Below are 22,587 nucleotides of genomic sequence, written 5' to 3'. Positions count from 1 at the left end.
GAAATATGATGCCCTGAAAATTCCTTTAACTTGGAGATTTTTTATTTTTTATTTTTGGTCACACTGTGTAGCATGTGGGATCCTAGTTCCCTGACCAGGGATCAAACCCACGCATCCCGCAAAGGAAGTGAGGAGTCTTTCTTTCTTTATTTGGCTGCATTGGGTCTTTAGTTGCAGCATGCAGGCCTGACATGGATCGAACCCGTGTCCCCTGCATTGACAGGCAGGTTCAGAGTCTTAACCACTGGACCACCAGGGAAGTCCCTAACTTAAGAGATTCTTGAAGCTCCTCTGAATGACAGGCCACTTACAACCGTACATAAGATTTATCTGTCTCTCCATCCAACACTCTCTTAGCACCTGCTCAATGGTCAGGCTCACAGGGCCATGGGGCATTCAAAGAAGAAGCTATTTAGACCAGATGAAAGGCTTCTTGAGGAAGCCCCAAGACCAGAAGCTCAGGCGTACTAGGCTCTGGTGGGGGGAGGGCCAACTTTACCATAGTCACCCCACTGAGATTCCAACCTCCTGAGACAAAGGCTCTAAATGGGTCCTGCCTTGGTTTTTCCTCATAGAACCTTGCGTGGGTGCCAAAGCAGAGCCCCACCCCCCAGGAAATTACTAAATGGATCCCCCCCAATGCACACATAGAGTTTCACAATGAATAGTTTCATGTCTCTTCAGTCTCCCTTACTATTTTATAAGCCCAATGAGGGCAGGGACTTGGTCTTGTTCACCTTGTATTTTTAGCTTTTAACACAGTGCCTGACATTTATCAGTGGCACAGTGGTAAAAAATCTGCCTGCCAATGCAGAAGACACAAGAGATGCAGGTTTGATCCCTGGGTCAGGAAGATACCCTGGAGCAGGAAATGGCAACCCACTCTAGTATTCTTGCCTGGAAAATCCCAAGGACAGAGGATCCTGGCAGACTACAGTCCATGGGGTCACAAACAGTCAGACACGACTGAGCACACACAGTTACAGTTCACACTCATCAGATGCTCAGTGAATGTTTGCTGAGTGAATGAATGACAACCGTACCAGGCATTGCTCCAGCACTGTGAAGAACACCATGATGTCAGCTGTGGGTCTTCTGCCCTTTAGTGGGGAAGTCTGAGATTATACAGAAACAACCACACTCTAAAATATTTATCAATAAGAGAGGAAAGGGGGCTCTAAGCAATGCCTGGGCTTCCCAGGTGGCTTGGCGATAAAGGATCTGCCAGCCAGTGCGGAAGATGTGGGTTCCATCCCTGGGTCAGGAAGATCCCCTGGAGAAGGAAATGGCAACCCACTCCAGTATTCTTGCTTGGGAAATCCCATGGACAGAGGAGTCTGGTAGGCTACAGTCCATGGGTTGAAAAGAGTGAAACATGACTTAGCAACTAAATAACAACAACAAGAGGTGCCTGCTACATCCCAGGTACCATGCTAAGTATTCTCTGAACATATTTAATTTAAACTCAAAACTACCCTACAAAGCAAATACTATCATCCTCCTTTGTAGAGAAGGAACTGGAAGCCCATGCCTTGGCTAAGCACATCCATAGGGTGAGTGATACAGCCTGGAATGAATTAAACCCAGTGCTGTCAGACTCCATGAGTGTTTCACAGTGAAGTTCCATGAGTGATGTCTGAAGTGCTTGTTTGTCTGTCTTTCCTCTTGGACTGTAAGATTCCTGAGGATAGGGAACTGGTCTCACTCACCATTACACCCCAGAGCCTACTGGAAGGTTGGAACATAATACTTGCTCATTTAACTGTAACTGACTGTCTCTTCTCACAGCTGACTGCAGGTGGCGCCAGAGAGGAGCAGAGGTGAGAAAGAGGCTTTTATCCTAGCCAGTGAATTGATCAGAGTCTGTGACAGTGGGGAGTGGAGAATTTAATCTCTGCACAGCTCTTGTGCCTCTGTTATGACATTTAGGATGATGTCAGAATAAAACATGTATGTGTGCTCCCCACCAGTTAGTTCACTATGAGCCCTAAAATTAGGCAAGGGCATACCCATTTATCTTGAATCCTAGGACAGAGTTGGCACCCAGTAGGTTCTCAGTGAAGGTCTCTGGCCAGGAGAAGCATCGGCTAGAAGGCCCTCGCTGGTGACCTTTGACCCCGCATCTGGGCTCCTCCTCACCTGCTATCCCCCAGTCTCTGCAGCCTGGAGCGAGGCAGTCTTTCCATTATCCTAACACGATGCCTTCCCTGGGCCTTGTCTCTCAAGGCCATTCATCTTGATTAAGTATTGGCAGCCTTGGCTGATTAAATACCCCACCTCCCCTCCTGTCTGTGTCTCCGTGAGGAGGTGTCAGGGTTTTTCATTCTTCAGGCTTTGACCTTGGCAGTGATGTGACAGCCCTCAGCACACCTGTCTCAGTGCTGCAGTTGTGTGCTGCGTTGCCAACGATGTTGATTAGGGAAAACTTCACCTGCACTCTTGGGCAGCATCCCAGGGACTTTCTCCAGCTAGGCAAATCGGGGACAGCTGTCCACCAGCACATCAAGCTTCTGAGAAAACCATCACCCTCATGGCCACCTCTTCCTGGAAGCCTTGATCATGACTCATCATCACCTCCTCCAGGAAGACTTCCTGATTAGTTCCATCTAGCACCCCCATCTCTACCCTCAATGCGCTGTGGTTGTCAGGGGTTAGTTGACCATTGACATGCGTCAGCCTCCCCTCACTGAACACAGAGAGTAAGTCTACTGTATCCCAAACACGTGTAACTCTCAGCTCCGGGTGCTGCTCATCCTGAAGGCAGGGAGGGGCTCTGCCTCCCTGAAGAGACTGAAGTCTCCCCCAGCCATATGCTCAGGAAGCAGAGTCACCCACATTCCTGATGTGAGCACTCAGATTCACTGGCTGGGTGAGGACGGCAAGAAGGAGAGAAAATGGAGGTAGGCACCTGGGGGAACAGAAGGAGAAATTTTACCTGAGGATGGACCTTCCTGTGTCATCGTGGGCGGGCAGGGGCAGATTTGACCTGAAACCTCAGCCCATACAGGCAGAGCAGGTTAGACAAGTGGGCTTAATTACTATCTCCACAGAGTTGGCCTCCTGGGGGTGCTAGAGGGCACGGGCAGGGGGTTTGCCCTCTGGCCTTCCTAACCTAGAAGACCAGAGGGCAGCAGCCCAATGCCAAGGCCAAGGGCAGCGCCCAGCCCTTGGCACCTCCTCTGTGTACAACTGCTTGAGTCTTCTGCCAGGTCTCGGGCTCTCTGCTTCCTGCGCTAGAGCGCCACCGCAAGGAGCAAACTGTCCTGCCTGGAACCACCTCCCCAGCCGAGCCACCACCTCGCTGGGCCCACTGCCGGCCTGGTCGCTCGCATACTCGGGAGCCACCCCAGGAGCCCCTGCCTAAGAGCATTGGCGGGACTGAGGAAGTGGTGAAGACTGTGTCACTCTCGATGCTTCTAAAAGCCCCTTCTCAGGCACCCACACCCCCAGCCTTGCTTCCCCCTGGCTCACCGCCCACCCACTCCCCAGGGCAGACCAATTAACTGAGACTCCAGTGTAGAAGGCACTGCAGGACATGCAAAGACACAGAAGAGGTGCAGAACTTGCATTGAAACATTTCTCTGTTACTAGCTGGGTGTGTGTGAGCATGCTATCGCTACAGTCGCGTCTGACTCTGTGTGCCCCTATGGTCTGTAGCCCGCCAGACTCCTCTGTCCATGGGGACTCTCCAGGCAAGAATACTGAAGATGATTGCCATGCCCTTCTCCAAGGGATCTTCCCGACCCAGAGATCGAACCAGATCTCTTACATCTCCTGCATTAGCAGGCGGATTCTTTACCACTAGTGCCACCTGGGAAACCCAACTAGCTGGGTGACCCTGGGCAAATGTAAGCATCTCCCTCAACCTCAGTTTCCTCTCTCATGATAAAAAAAGATCTCAATACACTGTTCCTGAGGTTTTTCTGAGGCTTAAAAGAATGTATTTAGGGCTCTCCTGATGGCTCAGTGGTAAAGAATCCGTCTGCCATTGCAGGAAACACGGGTTCAATTCCTGGTCTAGGAAAATCCCACACGCCATGGAGCAACTAAGCCCATGCATCACAACTATTGAGCCTGTGCTCTAGAGCCCGCGAGCTGCAACTACGGGAAGTCCGAGCACCCCAGAGCCCGTGCTCCCCAACAAGAGAAGCCACTGCAATGAGAAGCCCATGCACTGCAACTAGAGAGTAGCCCCAGCTCCCCAAAACTAGAGAAAAACCCGCACAGCAACCAAGACCCAGCACAGCCAAAAATAAATAAATAAATAATTTTTAAAAATAATAATAGTTAAGTTTTGAGAACAACGCCTAGCACATGATAGCTTTATTACTGTCATTCACTAAGTATTTCAGCAAATGTTTATTTATTTAGAGGCTTCCATGTACCAGGATGGAGAAGGGAAATGGCAACCACTCCTGGAGAATTCCATGGACAGGGGAGCCTGGTGGGCTATGGTCTGTGGGATTGCAAAAAAGAGTCAGACATAAATGAGCACATAGCACATATACCAGGAAGACGAGCTGGATCTTAAAAGATCCTAAGAGGCACTGCCCAGCTTCCCTTCCCCGCCCAACCCCTTGCTGCTCAGGGGCAGCTGATGTGAACAGTCGAACTCTCACACCTGTCGGTCAGCCCTATAAGTCAAGCTGCTCCCAGAGGTGGCTCGGTCCTTCAGCTCCTGCTCTGAGTCCCCAAGCCCTGTGCTTGAGATGACTTAGGTGAATAAAGTACCCTAGTCCTACCAGCTCCTGGGGGAGCTGACAGTAGACATTTGACAAACTAACAGGTGTGTAACACCCACACCATGCCCAGGCTACACCCTGTGACCCTAATGGAGATAATTCTAAGGCAGGCTAGGAGACAGAGGGACAAGGCTATGGCGGGAGTAAGGGAGAGCTGACTTGGGGTGCCTCCGGAGTCACAGCAGCAGAGGACTGCCTCTCTGGATGTATGGGATTGACTAAAATGTTTGTTCAGGGTTCCCGGGTGCTGTGTGTGTGCTCAGGCGTTCAGTTGTGTCTGACTCTTTTCAACCCCGTGGACTGTAGCCCACCAGTTTTCTCTGTCTATGGGATTCTCCAGGCAAGAACACAAGAGTGGGTAGCCATTTCCTTCTCCAGGGGATCTTCCCAACCCAGGGATCAAATCTGAGTTTCTTTCCTCTCTTGCATTGCCTGGCGGATTCTTCAGCAGAGTCACCTGGGAAACCCCAGGTTTCCCGTACCATCTTACAAAAAAAACTCCAGTGAATTTCTGGCCAACTCAATATTAGCATCATAGGAGGGCCACAGAGCACCCTTGAAATCTGGTTGGTGCATGTGATCAAGACCCTCACTGTCCCTCTCAAGACCCTGGGGCCCTCCCGGAGCTCCTGCATCTTGAAGTGGGTCAGGGGCACCTAAGTGGGGAGCTTTGCCCCGCAGTTACCACCCTTCCCTGGCCCTGGGAACCTGTCTGAGGGCCCTCCTGAAGAGGCAGGCTGGGCTCTTGTCACCCGGTCAAGCAGGGGACCTGACTCGGTTTGTACCACTGTTTGGCATCCTGGCTTATTCCCTCACGCTGGGAGGGCTGTCTCAATTTGAAAAAGGGCAAATCACACATGTCAACTGGCTGAGACCTAAGTGCCAGGTTCTTGCCAGAGGCACTACTTTTATACCAGCCTGCACAGTCTGGAGCCCTTAATGAAACAGGCTGACAGTCCATTAGCCGCAGAGTGGTCTGCGGGGCTCAGAGGAAAGAAGCTGTCATCTACCTCCCTTCAAGGTCTTTCAAAGGGGAAATCAACTGTGTGTGCATGTGTGTGTGTGATCTTAAAAAAAAAGAAAGTAGTATCAGTCACAGCCATGCCTGTTAACATGGGCAGACAGGCAACAACCTGACATCAAGAACCGTCAACATGTTTCTTGTACTCTGTCCTCCCAGCCCCTGGGGAGTAGGTCTGAGAGATGATCCCATAATAACAGAGCACCCACATCACAGCATGGGAAGACCATTAAGGTCTTCTCATATACCCCCTCCCCAATGTCCAAGTCTTTGCTTCAGTGTTCCTGACAAGGAAGCAACCTTTCTCTTGAATGCCTCTAGTCACAGGGAACTCACCCCTCACTGGGATGTTTCAAACATCTCCCTTTCCAATTCCTCTAACAACTAGAAAGTTCTTCCTGACCTAAGAGCTTAAACTTGGGGCCAAGTTTAAACCTGTTCTCCTAGCTTCACCCTTTTTTTTTTTTTGGCTGTACTGAGTCTTCGTTGCCTTGCAGGGGCTTTCTCTAGTTGCAGTGAAAAGGGGCTACTCTTCATCACAATGCACAGGCTTCTCTTGTTGTGGAGCATGGACTCTGGGGCTTGCAGGCTTGGTAGTTGTGGCTCATGGGCTTAGCTGCTCCATAGCTTAGCCGCTCCACGACACATGGAGTCTTCCCAGACCAGGGATCAAACCCATGCCCCCTGCGTTGGCAGGCAGATTCTTTTCCACTGTACCATCTGGGAAGTCCCTAACTTTGCCTTTGATGTCACACACACACACACACAAACATAACCTCTCTCCAGTCTCCTTTCCATGCTGACATGGTTTTAAGTGTCTTCACCAGTCTGCCTACTGCTTTCTGAACAAGATCCAGCTTATGAATAATATCTTCAGAATGTGGGTCCTACAATGAGAGACATAAAATTGCTGCCGCAGTTATTACCACTGTGAAGACACACGTGTGTGTATGCAGGTAGAGATGAAGTTCCTGGAGCTGTATTTGCACGCATTTCACATTTCACCCCATATTCTCAAATGCCTTGCTGAAATCCCAGTGTATTACATCCAAGGCCTGCTCCTGATCTATCACATTTGCTTTATCCAGAAAAGAACTAAGAAAGAAGGAAGGGTGCCCCGGAATGGGCTTAGCCAATCACATGGGGTCGACAACACAGGGATGGGCAGGACCTGTGCCTTCCTTGTCCTGGACACTAATCTATTCATTCTACCTCAGGTCACATTAACCAACAAGGAAGCCAGAGCTCATCACTGACTCCAACTGAGCTTCAGGCCAGGTAACAGGCTGATTTTGGTTTTAATAAAGGAGGTGGTGCTAGTGGTAAAGAACCCACCTGCCAATGCAGGAGATGCAAGAGATGCAGGTTCGATCCCTGGGTTGGGAAGATCCCCTAGAGGAGGAAATGGCAACCCACTCACTCCAGTATTCTTGCCTGGAAAACTCCATGGGCAGAGGAGCCTGATGGGCTCCAGGGGCTGCAAAGAGTTGGACATAACTAAGCACGCACACACACACACACACACAACAGAAGAGTTGGTATGATAATATGATGTATGTCACTATTCAACTCCAGAAGAGGCCAGCAGTGAGCTTCTAAAGGCCCCTGGGTGGGATTTTGTGCAAAGGTCCTAAAGGGGTGGAAAGTGAAAATGTTAATCATTCAGTCATGTCTGACTCTTTGTGATCCCATGGACTGTAGCCCACCAGGATTCTCTATGGAATTCTCCAGGCAAGAATACTGGAGCGGGTAGCCATTCCCTTCTCCAGGGGATCTTCCCCGCCGGCAATCAAACCTGGGTCTCCCGCATCGCGGGCAGATTCTTTACCATCTGAGCTGCCAGGATTGGGCAGGAGGGAAATGCTTTGAGTAGGTCAGGTGGGTGAGGCAGTTCATGGAAAAAGTGAAAGCTTCCAAAGGACTGGGCTGAAATGGGGATGGAGTGGCCAGGACAAGAGCCCCCCAGGCCCATGGTACTCAGCAAGGAAGGCTGCTGTCGGGGGCATTTTGAAACTTTCTAAAGCAGAGTGTCCAAGAAACAAGGGTAAATTCCAGGGCCAACCTCCAGCTTGAAACAGCAGGGAAGCGACCTTACAGACAGTGAGCAGACAGAGCAAGGGCCCAGTCAGTATTCCCTGGGCGGTCCTAAGGAGGTGAGAACTGACCCAGGAGATGACTGAGGCTGAATTTCCATCCAGGTCCACTGGGGAGCAGAGTGAGTCTGACTCACGGAAATAAGAGCACGTGAAGCTGTATCTCAGGGTCATCAACACCCACCACGTCTGCTGCCGTCACTCTGTGGAGCTTCCCCTTCTGATGTCGTATAGTGGTTTGGGGGGACCCAAGCGCACTGCTTCATATTTACTTGTGGTAAAGTCTTCCTTTGACACATCAAAGCAGCCTTTTCAGTCTTGCAGAAATTCACCTAACTAGACTGTTATCCATTCCATGTATGTTCGCTGGCTGTGTTCTAGAGGACATACTGTCAAATGCCCGGCAGAAAATCAAATGTCCTCTGTCTGCACATTCTGCATCTATCAGCACAGTGACCCGCTGCAGAGAAGTGAAAGTAGGAAAGAACACAGGTTAATCTGGCCTGACTGGCTCTTGGCAAACCCATACTGGCTCGGAGAGGTCACTACTGTCTTTTCTAAGGGCTCGTTGAATCCGGTCAAACTCACCACCAAAGATCATGCATCCCGCCCCCACCCCACCTATGCGGCCGTGCTGTCTCCTGAGGTTTATGTGTCAGAGTTCACAAGCAGACGATGAGACAATCAGCATGAGGAAAACACAGGGAACCTGGAAGCCAGACCACTGATACACATTTTCTTTTTAATTAAAAAAATGGTTTTATTAACAAGTCTAAAGAAAACTTTCATTGAATCAAGGGGTGTAATACAAATTATAGGGACCTGCATATAAAGCCTGGCACCGAATCTGGCCTTTTAGAAAGATTTATATGTAAAAATATGCATTAAAACCTGCACCAGAAATAGTGCAGAGGTTAACTGACACCCCCGATAGAAGGCCTTACCAAGGCGGTCTGGTCTGTGGACACAGGGAGCTCTCAGGCCCACAGCTTCAGGGGTAAGCCTTGTGACAGCGCCCTGCTGGTCTTTGAAGGCAGGACTCCCAAGAGCACCAAAATGCCACAAGCCTGACATGAAACAAAAATGGTGCTGGGAAGACAGGCAGGAGAGAGTGCAGTCCTCCTCACCCTCCTTACTGGGCTCTGACTCCTTTTCGAGGATGCTGGAACTCTGCAGACAGACCACCTTTAAACTTTAGAAGAACTGCAACTTCCAACTTCCGCAAATGTGCTTTTTCCAAGTAAGATGCCTAATTCGAACTCAAGAAGCCAAGTTATAATTGGCCTGATTTTAAGATGAAGAGTTGGTTCTGATGTTATTTTCTCCAGGTCAAGACCCTGACATACCTGCCTGAGTGGCTTTAATCACAACAGAAAAGAATGATGACAGCAGCCTCCATCTACTTCTGTCTTGGACCCAAGGCAACCAAGCAATTCTAGCCCAGCAAGTTATGTTGCATGGACAATGAAACGAGAAGCAGCTTGGATCAACTTTGGAATCGGCCCCCGTCCCTACTCTGGGTGCAAACTATCTCGCACAAGGCAAGAGAAGCCTTCGGGAGAATTTGGGTCAGTACAGGACAGAAGCCCCCAAGGAGGAAGACGTAGTTTCTTTACTGGTAGGCCTGACATTTTGGCTGGTCAGGGTCAGAACTGTTTGACCACTGGCTTATTCACTCATGGAGGTGCTACTGTCCTGGGTCAGCTCATCCTGTGGTTCTGTGAAAAGGGGCAACCATCCCTGACTCATCTCTGCTAAGCTGCTGCCCAAATAGCAGGGCTCCACAGACTGGAGAAGGAAATGGCAACCCACTCCAGTATTCCTTGCTGGGAAATCCCATGGACAGGTGAGCCTGGTGGGCTACGGTCCATGCAGTTGCAAAGAGTCGGACACAACTTTATAAACAACGGATGGGAAACACACAAATGGGGACCAGGAAGAAATGGAAGGTGGTCACAGGGGAGCGCGAGGAACAGCAAAGGGCAGAGAGGGGTGCCCTGTGGGCCTCCAGTAGCTGGCAAGGATAGCAGGCCTCCACAACTTCAGAACACCTACTAGTTACTAAAAGGGGGGGGGGGTCCCTTCCTGTCAGACCAGTGGGTTCCACAGGGAAACTGGCTGCCCTGCCAGTTTTCTCTCCAAAAGCAGAGTGATTTTCTCAGCTACCTCCAGGGTGGTTTTTAATCCCTTCCACATCCCCAGCCCGAATGTCTTGCTGTGTGGCAATCTGACGCTTTTCCTCAACTGTGGCAATAAGTGAAGGGAGGATGAAAGGGTCTGAGTCACATTTAGGCAAAAAGTCAGAAGCCCAGTCAGGCTGTTAATGAGGTACATCCTCTCTCAAGCAGCGCATTACTGGACCCAAGAGCTCAGGGTGAGAGACAGGCGCTCCTGGTCACAGGGGGATCATCATCACACATCCTGACAGACCAAGGTACCAAGGACATTTGGCTCAGTTACTACGGCTCTTTCGGGACAGGAGGCCAATCCTGGCGGCTCCTTCGCCAAGTCTCAGGGCATTCTAATCCACTTGAAAGTGACCTGACAACACCCTCTAGTGGAAATTATAAATAAAACAAGGGCTGTGCGTCGGATTTACCTTCTGAGGCCAGAGTGGTTTCCAGAATCCCCATAAAACGGAATAAAATAACAAAAACAAAACATTTTCTTTAAGAATATAATAAGAAAAAAAAAAGGTGGGAGTTCACAAGTCATCTGTAGGCCCCTCAGTGCCGAATCACCTTCCCTCCTCAGACACTGCCTTCAATACATCCTAAGAAAGGGGGGCACGTTGTATGTGGGGAGGGGGGCACTGATCCCCTTAGAGTTTGGGCAGACTGCCTGCTGGTGCCAGGATGATGCCGAACACATAGAAGAGGCCCAGCAGGAGGTTGAGCTTGGCCGTCTTCTGGGGCAGTTTGTTGAAGGTCTGGCTCCGGAACTGCCTCTCCAGGGAGAAGGCCATGGGGATGGTGAGCAGAGGCAGAGCCAGGCTGATGCTGCAGTGCACCGCCAGGATGCTGAAGACCAGGTAGGGTAGGAAGAGCAGGGTGTTGTAGAGCACATAGGACAGCGTGGGTCCGATGAGGATGGCGAGCGTGACGATGCCAGCCTCCCGGTCCGACTCCATGTCCCGAGTGTTGTTGGAATGGAGGATGGCCTCGGTGCTAAGGGCGAGGGGGATGGCGTAGAGCAGTGGGAAGACCGCCAGGGACCCCACCTGGACGGCGTAGGCGAACATCACAGCCAGCGGGCCGAACGTGATGAGGATGACGAGGTCCCCCAGAGCCAGGTACTTGAGTCCAATTCCTATGGCCAGAAAACCCAGAGAGTTGGTGTGAGATCAGGGCTGGAAATTGCGGGGCTGTTCTCCAGTGGAAAGGCAGGCTGCCTGGGGCTGGGCAGGGCATTTTCTTCTTAGACTGGGAGGCGGGGCAGTGGCTGTATTCCCCTCCCCTCCAGAGCAAAATCCGAATTCTCCTCCGGTGACACAGAGGGACAGAAAAGACTAATCCTTTAACACCCAGTTCAGTCTGAGTCATCCCCAAGTTTTCCTTCCTGCCGTCCCTCAACAAAAGGGCTTCCAAAGCGGGGCTAGTGGTAAAGAACACTCCCTACCAATGCAGGAGACATAAGAGACACAGGTTTGATCCCTGGCTGGGGAAGATCCCCTCGAGAAGGGCATGACAAACCACTCCAGTATTCTTGCCTGGAGAATCCCACAGACAGAGGAACTTGGAGGGCTGTATGTAGTCCATGGGGTCAAAAAGAGTCAGATACGACTGAAGTGACTCTGCATCCGCGTCCCCCAACAAAGCCCTGACACAAACAGCAGGGGCTCCCAAAACTAGTGGTTACCTGTCGGAGGGGGAGGGGGAGGGGCAGAACCCGGCTGGGGAAGCGGGGTACAAACTACTGGGTGTAAGACAGGCTCGAGAATGTATTGTACAACAAAGGGAATATAGCCCATATTTTATAGTAACTGTAAATGGAAAATAATCTTTAAAAACTGTGTGAATTAAAAATTGGAAAAGTTTTTGGGAAAAAAAGAAGAGCAGGGGGTTCCCAGGCACACACAGTTCAATGGGGAGTCCATGAAAGCTCTCACAGGCCTTAACAGTCCAGGGCTTGGCTTTCTTTCATTGTCCACCAGCCCCCGTAAGACACTGCTCCTGTCAGGAACACCGTGAGATTAGTCCCTCATGGAATATCCATCCCAGCTTCTTACTTTTCGGCCCCAACCTCTGGCAGCATCTTCTGGTTTTGAAAGCCCTCAGTTAACCTCAGCAAAATTTCAGGGTTCCCAAACTCCATACGGAGAAACTTTCACCCACATAATAAGTAAGACAGCTAAGATGGTGAAGTTACAAAACTGCCTCCCCCGTCTCTGTTTCCCGTGAAGTTAAAATGCTGAATGATCCCTCATTTTTCCTCCTGGGCTGCTGATGGACCTCAAATCCTGTCTTTCAAACCAGCCCAGTTTCTCCATCCCCAAAGCCACGTTCCATCCTGCCTCACTCTATCCCCAAGTCCAAGTCAGGGTCATCTTACACACTACACCCCCACCCCCGTGACACTCAACTGGTCCCTCAGCTTCAGTACTCATAACTGCCGCCCCTCCTTCACCCGGAATCCAATCTCCACACTGCAGCCAGAATTTGTTGTTTAGTCACTAGGTTGTGTCCAACTCTTTGCGACCCCATGGACTGTAGCCTACCAGGCTCCTCTGTGAATGGGACTTCCCAGACAAGAATACTGGAGTGGGTTGCCATTTCCTTCTCCAGGGGATCTTCCTGACCCAATGCGTCTCCTGCATTGGCGGGCGGGTTCTTTACCACTGAACCACCTGGGAAGCCCCTGCAGCCAGAACGGTCCTCTCAAAACACTAAGCTGGCCATGCCCTTCTGCAAACACATACCAGAACACCCTTATCAACAAGTTGTCCTCAGGATAAGAACAGCCCCAATCATTCACCTGACTCAGCTTTGGCCTGGCCCTGCCCTGCCTCCCTCCTGCCTTGCTCTGAGCTCTCCTCCCATCCCCACCTCTACAGCCTTCAGTTCCTCTCAGTTCCTCAAGGCCTTCAGACACTCCCCCACCTCCAGCCCCTTGCCTGGTCAACTCCTGCTCAACCCTCAAGACTTTAAAGGTCATTCCTCAGCCGCCTTTCTCAGGCTGAGACCATATTCAGTCCCCTTGCAATACGCAACATAGCATCCTGACTTTCATAAATTCCAGAACACTTGCAATTCTTTTTTTTTTGGTGCCAAGTGGCATGAAGGATCTTAGATCCTCAACCAGGGATTGAATCCATGTCCCCTACAGTAGAAACACAAAGTCTTAAGCACTGGCTTTCCGGGGAATTCCCACACTTCTAATTCTTAATCTCCCTCTCTCCCACAAAAACGTAGGTTTCACAAGGGCACAGCTAGCTCCTCAAGGCCTGACAGGCTGAACTGTACACAGAGCTACAGTAACAAGCACCTGGAATTTGGGACCAAGGTCATGAAAAATGTCCCACTGGGACTGAAACAGACCAAGCAGCATGGGAAGAGTGAGAGGCACCCACTCAAAGAGGCGACCCACATATATATTGCTACAGAAGCCTGGGAAACCTCTGATCTAAAGAAGTTACTAAGACATGGCCCCAGGATCAGAAAGTTAAAAAAAAAAAAACTACTGGGTCATAAATTGCATTTTAAACAGTTAAATATGAGAGACATTATCTGTAGGGAATCTAAAGGCTTGGCAGCTGAAGAACAAGACGCAGCGTAAGTTTACCTCCAGACGTGATTGGGACTCTTTAGCGCTAAATGACCATGGCTGGTTCTTGGAAATGAAGCATCTCCAGAATAGGGTATAACAGGCATGGTCCCTGAGTCCCACCAACACCCAGCAAACTCATTCTCTACTCCCCACGCAGTGTTTTGATACATAATTTGGTTGTGTGAGGACACGTCCTCCAGGAGGAAGGTCTCTCCAGCAGCATGTGAGCTCTAAGTGAGGAAACTGACGTCTTGTGTGACATCTCACACATTTAGGCAACTGCCCCTGCCCAAGGAAGATGACAGGCAGGACTGCTCCCACTATCGATCCAGCAAGTTTCCCCACCAGCTGCCCATTCCTTTATTTCCTCAGCTCTCCAGGCAGACCTCGGGACTCTATGGAAAGAAACAGAATAGCTCTATAGCCTTGATTGACATCTGGCGAGAGTACCCAAGAACATCTCGTTAAGTCACCTGGCAAAAAAAAGACGTGAGCAAGGCTGAACAGGAAAGGAGTATGTTACCAATTCAATAGACATGAGTTTGAGCAAACTCTGGGAGATAGTGACAGGGAAGCCTGGTGTGCTGCAGTCCATGGGGTCGCAAAGAGTCGGACACAACCTAGCGACTGAACAACAAAAGGTTGAACAGAAACCTGTGCCTGCAAAGATAAGCCCCGGCCTTCAACAGACCTTGCACAAAAACCAACCACAAAGCTCAGCTGGGGATGACAGAGGTCTGTCAACCTTCTTGAGGTTATCTGACACTAGAAGATGACATAGCCCTCGAGCAGAAAGTCCTGTTTTCAGAGTGTCTGACCCAAGGCTCACGCGCTCCACCTGATCCAGAGGTGTGGCCCACCTGGGAGTTTCCTTTTAGGCACCCCCTCCTCCCAACACCATCTTCCACAGGGGCCAGCACAGTGAAATCCTGGGCCAGTTCTCCACACAGCCAGCCAAAAGGAATTTGTTAAAACAAATCAAAATGTTGGCAAGGACATGGAGTAACTGGAACTCCCATGTCTTGAGGGTGGGAAGGTAAATGAAGTAGAAGCACTTTAGGAAACACTTTGGCAGCAACTCATATAGTTAAACATCATCTATCCTATGACCCAGTAATCTGACTCCAAGGCATTTACCCAAGAAAAAACAAACACAAATATCCACAGAAGACTTGAAAATGAATGTTCAATCATGATAGCCAAAATACAGAAAAAATCCAAAAGTCACTGAACAGGATAATGGATAAACAGACTGTGATATGTTCATACAATGGCTACCTTTCAGAGATACAAGGAACTACTGATCATATCACAACACAATGAAACCCAAAAACAGGCACAAGAATTCATACTGAATAATTCCATATACATGATGTTCTGGACCAGGCAAAATGAATCCATGTGAAAGAAGTAAGAACAGTGGTTGCAGTGGTTCCCTCTAGATGGAGAGAGTGGGGTTGAAACGGAAGAAGCACAAGGAAGCTTTTGGGGGTGATGAAAATGTTCTGTATTATGATAGGGGTATGGGTTATCAATCAAACCAGTCAATCTTAAGAGAGATCAACCTTGAATATTCATTGGAAGGACTGAGGCTGAAGCTGAAGCGCCAGTATTTTGGTCATCTGATGCAAACAGACAACTCATTGGAAAAGTCCCTGATGCTGGAAAAGATTGGGGGCGTCAGACGATGAGATGGCTGGATGGCATCACCAATGCAACAGACATGAACTTGGGCAAACTTCAGGAGATGGCGAGGGACAGAGAGGCCTAGTGTGCTGCAGTCCACGGGGTCACAAAGAGTCAGACACGACTGGGCGGCTGAACAACAACAACATGCGTTATACAGCTGTATGTATTAATATTTGTCAAAATTCATCAAACTATAAGGCTTAAAAGGAGAAGGCAATGGCAACCTACTCCAGTACTCTTGCCTGGGAAATCCCATGGACAGAGGAGCCTGGTGGGCTACAGTCCACGGGGTCGAGAGGAGTCAGACATGACTGAGCGACTTCATTTTCACTTCTCACTTTCATGCACTGGAGAAGGAATTGGCAACCCACTCCAATATTCTTGCCTGGAGAATCCCAGGGACGGAGGAGCCTGGTGGGCTGCCGTCTATGGGATCGCATAGAGTCAGACACGACTGATGCGACTTAGCAACAGCAGCAGCATAAGGCGTAAAATCCATGCATTCCACTGTTTGTCAACTATGTATCAATAAAGTTAACGTTAAAGAAATATCATAAGTCAGATTAATTCATTCCTCCACTCAATACGTTTCAATGTCTCCCCATTTATTCATTCAATAAATATTAAGTACTGACTACATGCCAGTGGGCCTTAGAAAGCATCACTACGAACAAAGCTAGTGGATGTGATAGAATTCCAGTTGAGCTATTTCAAATCCTGAAAGATGATGCTGTGAAAGTGCTGCACTCAGTATGCCAGCAAATTTGGAAAACTCAGCAGTGGCCACAGGACTGGAAAAGGTCAGTTTTCATTCCAATCCCTAAGAATGCAATCCCAGAGAATGCTCAAACTACCACACAATTGCACTCATTTCACACGCTAGTAAAGTAATGCTCAAAATTCTCCAAGCCAGGCGTCAGCAATACGTGAACCGAGAACTTCCAGATGTTCAAGCTGATTTTAGAAAAGGCAGAGGAGGGAATTCCCTGGTGGTCCAGTGGCTAAGACTCTGCGCTCCTGATACAGGGGGGCTGGGTTCGATCCCTGGTCAGGGAACTAGATCCCACATGCCACAACTAAGACTCTATGCAGCCAAATGAATAAAAATAAATGTTAAAAAAAAAAAAAAAAAAGAAAAGGCAGAGGAACCAGAGATCAAATTGCCAATATCCGCTGGATCATCAAAAAAGCAAGAGGGTTCCAGAAAAACATCTATTTCTGCTTTATTGACTATGGCAAAGCCTTTGACTCTGTGGATCACAATAAACTGTGGAAAATTCTGAAAGAGATGGGATAGCAGACCACCTGACCTGCTTCTTGAGAAACCTGTATGCAGGTCAGGAAGCAACAGTTAGAACTGAACATGGAACAACAGATTGTAAGGCTGTATATTGTCACCCTGCTTATTTGACTTATATGCAGAGTACATCACGAGAAGCACTGGGCTGGAAGAAGCACAAGCTGGAATCAAGATTCCTGGGAGAAATATCAACAACCTCAGATATGCAGATGACACCACCCTTATGGCAGAAAGTGAAGAGGAACTAAAAAGCCTCTTGATGAAAGTGAAAGAGGAGAGTGGAAAAGTTGGCTTAAAGCTCAACATTCAGAAAACTAAGATCATGGCATCTGGTCCCATCACCTCATGGGAAATAGATGGGGAGACAGTAGAAACAGTGTCAGACTTTATTTTCTGGGGCTCCAAAATCACTGCAGATGGTGATTGCAGCCATGAAATTAAAAGATGCTTACTCATTGGAAGGAAAGTTATGACCAACCTAAATAGCATATTAAAAAGCAGAGACATTACTTTGCCAACAAAGGTCCGTTTGGTCAAGGCTATGGTTTTTCCAGTGGTCATGTACAGATGTGAGAGTTGGACTGTGAAGAAAGCTGAGCACCGAAAAATTGATGCTTTTGAACTGTGGTGTTGGAGAAGACTCTTGAGAGTCCCTTGGACTGCAAGGAGACCAACCAGTCCATCCTAAAGGAGATCAGTACTGGGTGTTCATTGGAAGGACTGATGCTGAAGCTGAAACTCCAATACTTTGGCCACCTCATGCGAAGAGCTGACTCACTGGAAAAGACCCTGATGCTGGGAGGGATTGGGGGCAGGAGGAGAAGGGGACGACAGAGGATGAGATGGCTGGATGGCATCACCGACTCAATGGGCATGAGTTTGAGTAAGCTCCGGGAGTTTGTGATGGACAGGGAGGCCTGGCGTGCTGTGATTCATGGGGTCGCAGAGAGTCGGACACGACTGAGCGACTGAACTGAACTCAACTGACATGCCAGGGGGCACTGTGCTGGGCACCATGGGGTTCAGCAGAGAACAGAGACTAAAATCCCTACCCCCAGGGAGTTTACAGTCTAAGTGGGAAGGTAATTAACACAGTAAATACTTTCTGTGGTTAGAATGTGATGTGTGCTGTGCAGAAAAAGCAAAGAAAAGCAATAAGGAAGATACTGTAGGGAAAACACAGAGAGGGTGTGTGGTTTTATTTTTTTCAGCTGCTGTAGAAAGCCTTATTGTTTTGTAGTTTTAAATAGGGTAGAAAAAAGGCATTACCAAGCAGCTGACATTTGAGCAAATGGGTGGTGGTTAGAAAACAAATCATACGCATAGATGGGGAAACAGCGTTCTAAACAGAGGAGACAGCATCTGCAAAGGACCCGAGGCAGGAGAATGCCTGGTGCATTCCAGACACAGCTGGGAGGGCGGTGTGGCTGGAGGGTGGTGAGGAGGAGTGCAGGTCAGAGAGCTGGGGGAGGTCGGGGGTGAGAAGATAATCTCAGGCCTTGGGAGTCATTGTAAAGACTTTAATGAGATGGAACCCAAGGAGAGTTTTGAGCAGACGACTGACAAGGCTGCAGTACTCCTCTGGCTGCTGATCGAGGAGCACCGTGAAAAGGACAAGGGTGGATACATAGGGATTGGTAAAGCATCAGCCGCAATAATCGAGGGAAATGACCGCGGCAGTGGTGGGAGGGGATGAGAAGTGGTCCGGCCCCAAATGCATTTTAGAAGGAGAGTCAACAGGACTTACTGACGGTCTGGATGCGAGATGTGAGAAAGGAGAGTCAGGGATGATGCCCATGACTTGCAGCCTGAAGAACCAGAAGGATGGAGTTGCCATCGAGTGAGAAGGGGAAAGCTGAGGGTAGAGCAGATTTTTGGGGGGGAGAAGATCAAGAATTTGGTCTCAGACACGTCAAGGTTGAGATGCCTATAACCTTGAAGGGAAATTACTGAAGTTGAACCTTGGGGCTTCCCAGGTGCTCCAGTGGTTAAGAATTTGTCTGCCAGTGCAAGGGACATGGGTTTGATCCCTGGTCCGAAAAGATCCCACATGCCGAGGAACAACTAAGCCTAAGTGCCACAACTAATGGGCCTACGCTCTAGAGCCTGCAGCCGCAACTACTGAAGCTGGTATGCCTAGAGCCTATGGTCCGCGAAAACAGAGGCCACCACAAGGAGAAGCCCGAGCACCACAATAAGAGTCGCCCCGGCTTGCCGCAACTAGAGAAAGCCTGTGCACAGCAACAAAGACCCAGCACAGCCAAAAATAAATACATAAAAAAGAAGTGGGATCTGAGTTTGGAGTTTAGTGGAGATACCTGGTCCAGAGGTAGAAATCTGAGACACACCAGCTTAATAGACGGCAATAGAAGCCATGAGACTGGCTGAAATCACCAAGGGAGTAAATGGAGCTAGAGAAAAGAGGTCTAAGGACTAGGCCTGGGAGTGAGGAGGAACCAGCCGAGACTGAGGCCCTAGGAGACCAGTATGACCTAGCCCTTGCCTCCCTTGACAGCTGCATCTCAGTCTCCCTCTTGATTACGCTGGTCTTTCAGCAAATTCTGAGATGCCAAGCCCTTCCCTACTCCAGGATATTTGCATCTGCTTTCCTTCAGTCCTGAAGGACCTGACTCAGACCCCAATTCCGCCCCACAGCTGGCTCCTTGTCCTTCAAATCTTAGTTTAAGTGCCACCTTCACAGAGGGCCTCTTTCCTCCACCAGCACCTTACACACTCAGCACCTTACACATTCATTCTACGTCAGCACCCTACTGATGTCCCGCACAGAACTTTTTACAACTGGCTGCCACAGTTAGTCTAACTAACCACAGTTAGTCCTGCTTTTCTTCTTTCTCCTTCTGATGCTCCATCACAGTTCCCTTGGCCAGTCTTCTCCTCTCCTCACTTCTTACTATTGGGGCTCCCCAGGGTGTCTGGCAACAATCCGTCCTCTGGCTCTCACCCTGTCGTACAACTTAATCTATGTGCAAAGACTCTCAAAAGTTTCTACCTCCAGGTCAGACCTCTCCTCTGAACTTGGACTCAAATCCAACCATCAATTTGACAGCTCCACATGGAGATCTGATACATTAAGATGGCCAAAGTCAATGTCTCCATTTTCTCTCCACAAACCTATTTAAAACCTTCTCTCTCTCACTCCACATCAACTTCACTATTTCAGTTGCTCAGGCCAAAACCTTAGTTATGTTTGTTTGGATAGTTTTTTTTTTTAAGAGTTATATTTAATTCCTGTTCCTCTCCTGCCTCATGTCCCATCTATCAGCAAACGGTGCCTACCTTCAAGATATATTCGGAATCTAACTACTTCTTCCGTCTCCACTAATCCCAGCCTGATTCAAGCCACCAGACATCTCTTGCCTCTTTTACTTGACAGACTCCTTCTGCGTGTTCCCGCTTCTCCCCTCACCCTCCTTTATCTATTCTCAGTAACTTAGCCAGACTGATTCTTTCAAAACACTAAGGCCTATGTCATCTTTGTGCCACACTGCCTTGCCCAAACATACTTCTTTTACTTCACCTCCTTTTACTGTCTCCCTCATGCACACCCTGGACGCCATGATGTTCCTCCAACATTTTCAGGGACACTCTGGCCTTGAGGCCTTTGGCAGTTGCTGTTCTAACACACTCTTCCTCCAGATAACTGCTCAGCCAATTTCCTCATCTGTCACCTCCTACAGTCTTTGCTCAAGTGCTACCTTCTTCCAGATACCTAAACAGCCAACTCCCTCACCTCCCTCTCACAATCTCTGATCACATGTTACCTTTCTGTTTTTTTCTTTTTGGCTGTGCCAAGGGGCCTGTGGGATCTTAGTTCTCCAACCTGGGGTGGAACCTGCGCCTCCTACACCGAAAGCATGGAGTGAACCTCTGGACCACCAGGGAAGTCCCTCGTGTTACCTTTTTTATGAGGCCTACCCTGATCAAACTAATTAAAATTAGTTTGTGTCCTCCTTCCTTGTTCTACTTAATTTTTTTCCCCCTATAGTACTGTTCATCTTCTCATGTACTATAACCAAGGCAGAAGTTCATCGTGGCTTACCAGGAACTCCCTGGTTTCCTAAAGCCCCACATCTTGGAAACACTCTCAGTGCTGAGCAAACCAGGATGTTGGCCATCCTAACCATAATTTACTATTTTTATTTTCTATCTCTCCTCATGATATGTAAAATCACTTCCAGAAGGGCAGGGACTTGACTGTTGTGTTCAGGTAGAACAGAACCTGGCACATAATAGGTGCTCAATAAAAAGGGCTTAAACACCTGCCCATCAGCACTTTAATCAGCCTGCTGCAAGGGGTCACCTAGCAAACTAGCTAAAAGTAATTAGGTGTATAATCTGAGCTCTTCAAATTTAATTCCACTAAAATTTGACACTGTGGCATTATAAAGGTTTCCCAGGTGGCACTAGTGGTAAAGAACCAGCTTGCCAATACACTGGTAAGAGAAGCGATTCGATCCCTGGGTCGGGAAGATCCCCTAGAGGAGGGGAGACCAACCCACTCCAGCATTCTTGCCTGGAAAATTCCATGGACAAAGGAGCCTGGTGGGCTACAGTCCATAGGGTTGAAAATAGTCGGAGAGGACTGAAGCGACTTAGCACCCACACACATGGCATGACAAGGTATGAAGAATGACAGGAAATTAGATATCAAAAATTTCCGTATATACCGTATATATGAGTTATTCCTAACAGCCATAAGCCAAGCCAAAAATGTTATCCCCCAAATCCACATGGCCCAAACATTATAGATATCACATAAGACGGCCTAATTCAGAAAATAACCTTTGACACTTCTTCGAGAGCCCTATAATTCCTAAACAAACTGTAGTTTCCATGCAACTAAGACTTGCAGCAAATAGGCCAACTTACCTCCTGTGTAGAGAAAGGAACCAGACAGGCCTCCGAAGTAAATGAGAGCTAAGTGCTCCAGTTTCAGAGGGGACAGACAGTAGAGGCAAGCGGCACAGACACAGCCCAAGGTGTAGAGGAAGACTCCAAACCGAACGACATCCTGGGGCTCCAAGATTCGGTCCACCAGGGTCCTGTCATCACTCTTTTTGTGATCAATGCCCTTGGAAAAGTCGTAATAAGTGTTGACCAAATTGCCAGCCCCGTGCACAGCAAGGACAGCTATGGCACAACCCACCAATAGCCTGGGATCCAGGACGCCTTGGGATCTGTATGCCAGCGCACTGCCCAGGGCCACCGGGGTGAGTGAGGCGCTGAAGCTCCAGGGCCGCAGGGCCAGGACATAGGAGGCGCACTTCTGCCTCCACGAGCGCTGCGGAAGTCTGTCTTGCTGAGGAAGTCTGTCTTGCTGAGGACAGCCGTTCCCCAGCAGGTCCCTGTCCTCGACCTTGGCCGTCTCTCCTGCGTGGATGTTAATCTTCTCCGCCATGGAAGCTGCACGTGTGTTGTCAGTGGTAGTGAGCCACCCACTGCGCAGCGTCCGCGCTAAGGCGAGGACGGACGGGGCGGGGCGACGGACCTGACCTTCTTCGGTTCCACCACCGACAGGGATGAGGAGGCGGCGGGGCCCGGGGGCTCCAGCGAGCGGGCCTGGCACCCCAGGAGGCCCGGCAGCACCGCCCCGACCTCCTGTTACCTGTGTAAGCCTGCTGCCAGACCCCAGCCCCGCCCGCCCTAGAGCCTGAGCACGAGCCGCGACCGCCTCCCCGAGGCTACCAGGGCCGCCGGGGCCGCCATCTTGTGCGTCCGCCACCTTAAGCCCTCCGGGAAACACCGGCCGGCAGCGCGGCCCTGGGCTTGGGCCAGGGCCGAGGCGGGGCTAGGGGCGGGGACGGGGCGGAGAGATGGAGGCGGGGCCAGAGGCCTAGGGGCGGGGCCGAGGCAGGGTTGCGACCCAACAGCCCCGCCCTTTTCTTGCCCAGGGTCGGGACGCACAGTTGCTTTCACTCATGTTGAAAACAGCCTAACGAACGACCGCAAATGCAT

The 22,587-nt window shown here is 49.6% G+C and overlaps 1 protein-coding gene across 1 annotated transcript; it reads right to left on the bottom strand.

The window, feature by feature from the left end:
- Positions 1-8,586: 8,586 nt before the first annotated feature.
- UBIAD1 (UbiA prenyltransferase domain containing 1) lies at positions 8,587-22,587 on the bottom strand. Its single transcript, XM_043484657.1, has 3 exons — positions 22,570-22,587; positions 21,502-22,420; positions 8,587-11,165 (listed from the first exon to the last, which is right to left on the bottom strand). Exons 1-3 carry the CDS (start codon positions 22,585-22,587, stop codon positions 10,678-10,680), a joined length of 1,425 nt encoding a protein of 474 aa, XP_043340592.1. The 3' UTR covers positions 8,587-10,677.

Source organism: Cervus canadensis, chromosome 13 (assembly GCF_019320065.1).
Source record: "Cervus canadensis isolate Bull #8, Minnesota chromosome 13, ASM1932006v1, whole genome shotgun sequence".
Taxonomy (NCBI): domain Eukaryota; kingdom Metazoa; phylum Chordata; class Mammalia; order Artiodactyla; family Cervidae; genus Cervus; species Cervus canadensis.
This window is presented reverse-complemented; position numbering and strand designations above follow the sequence as displayed.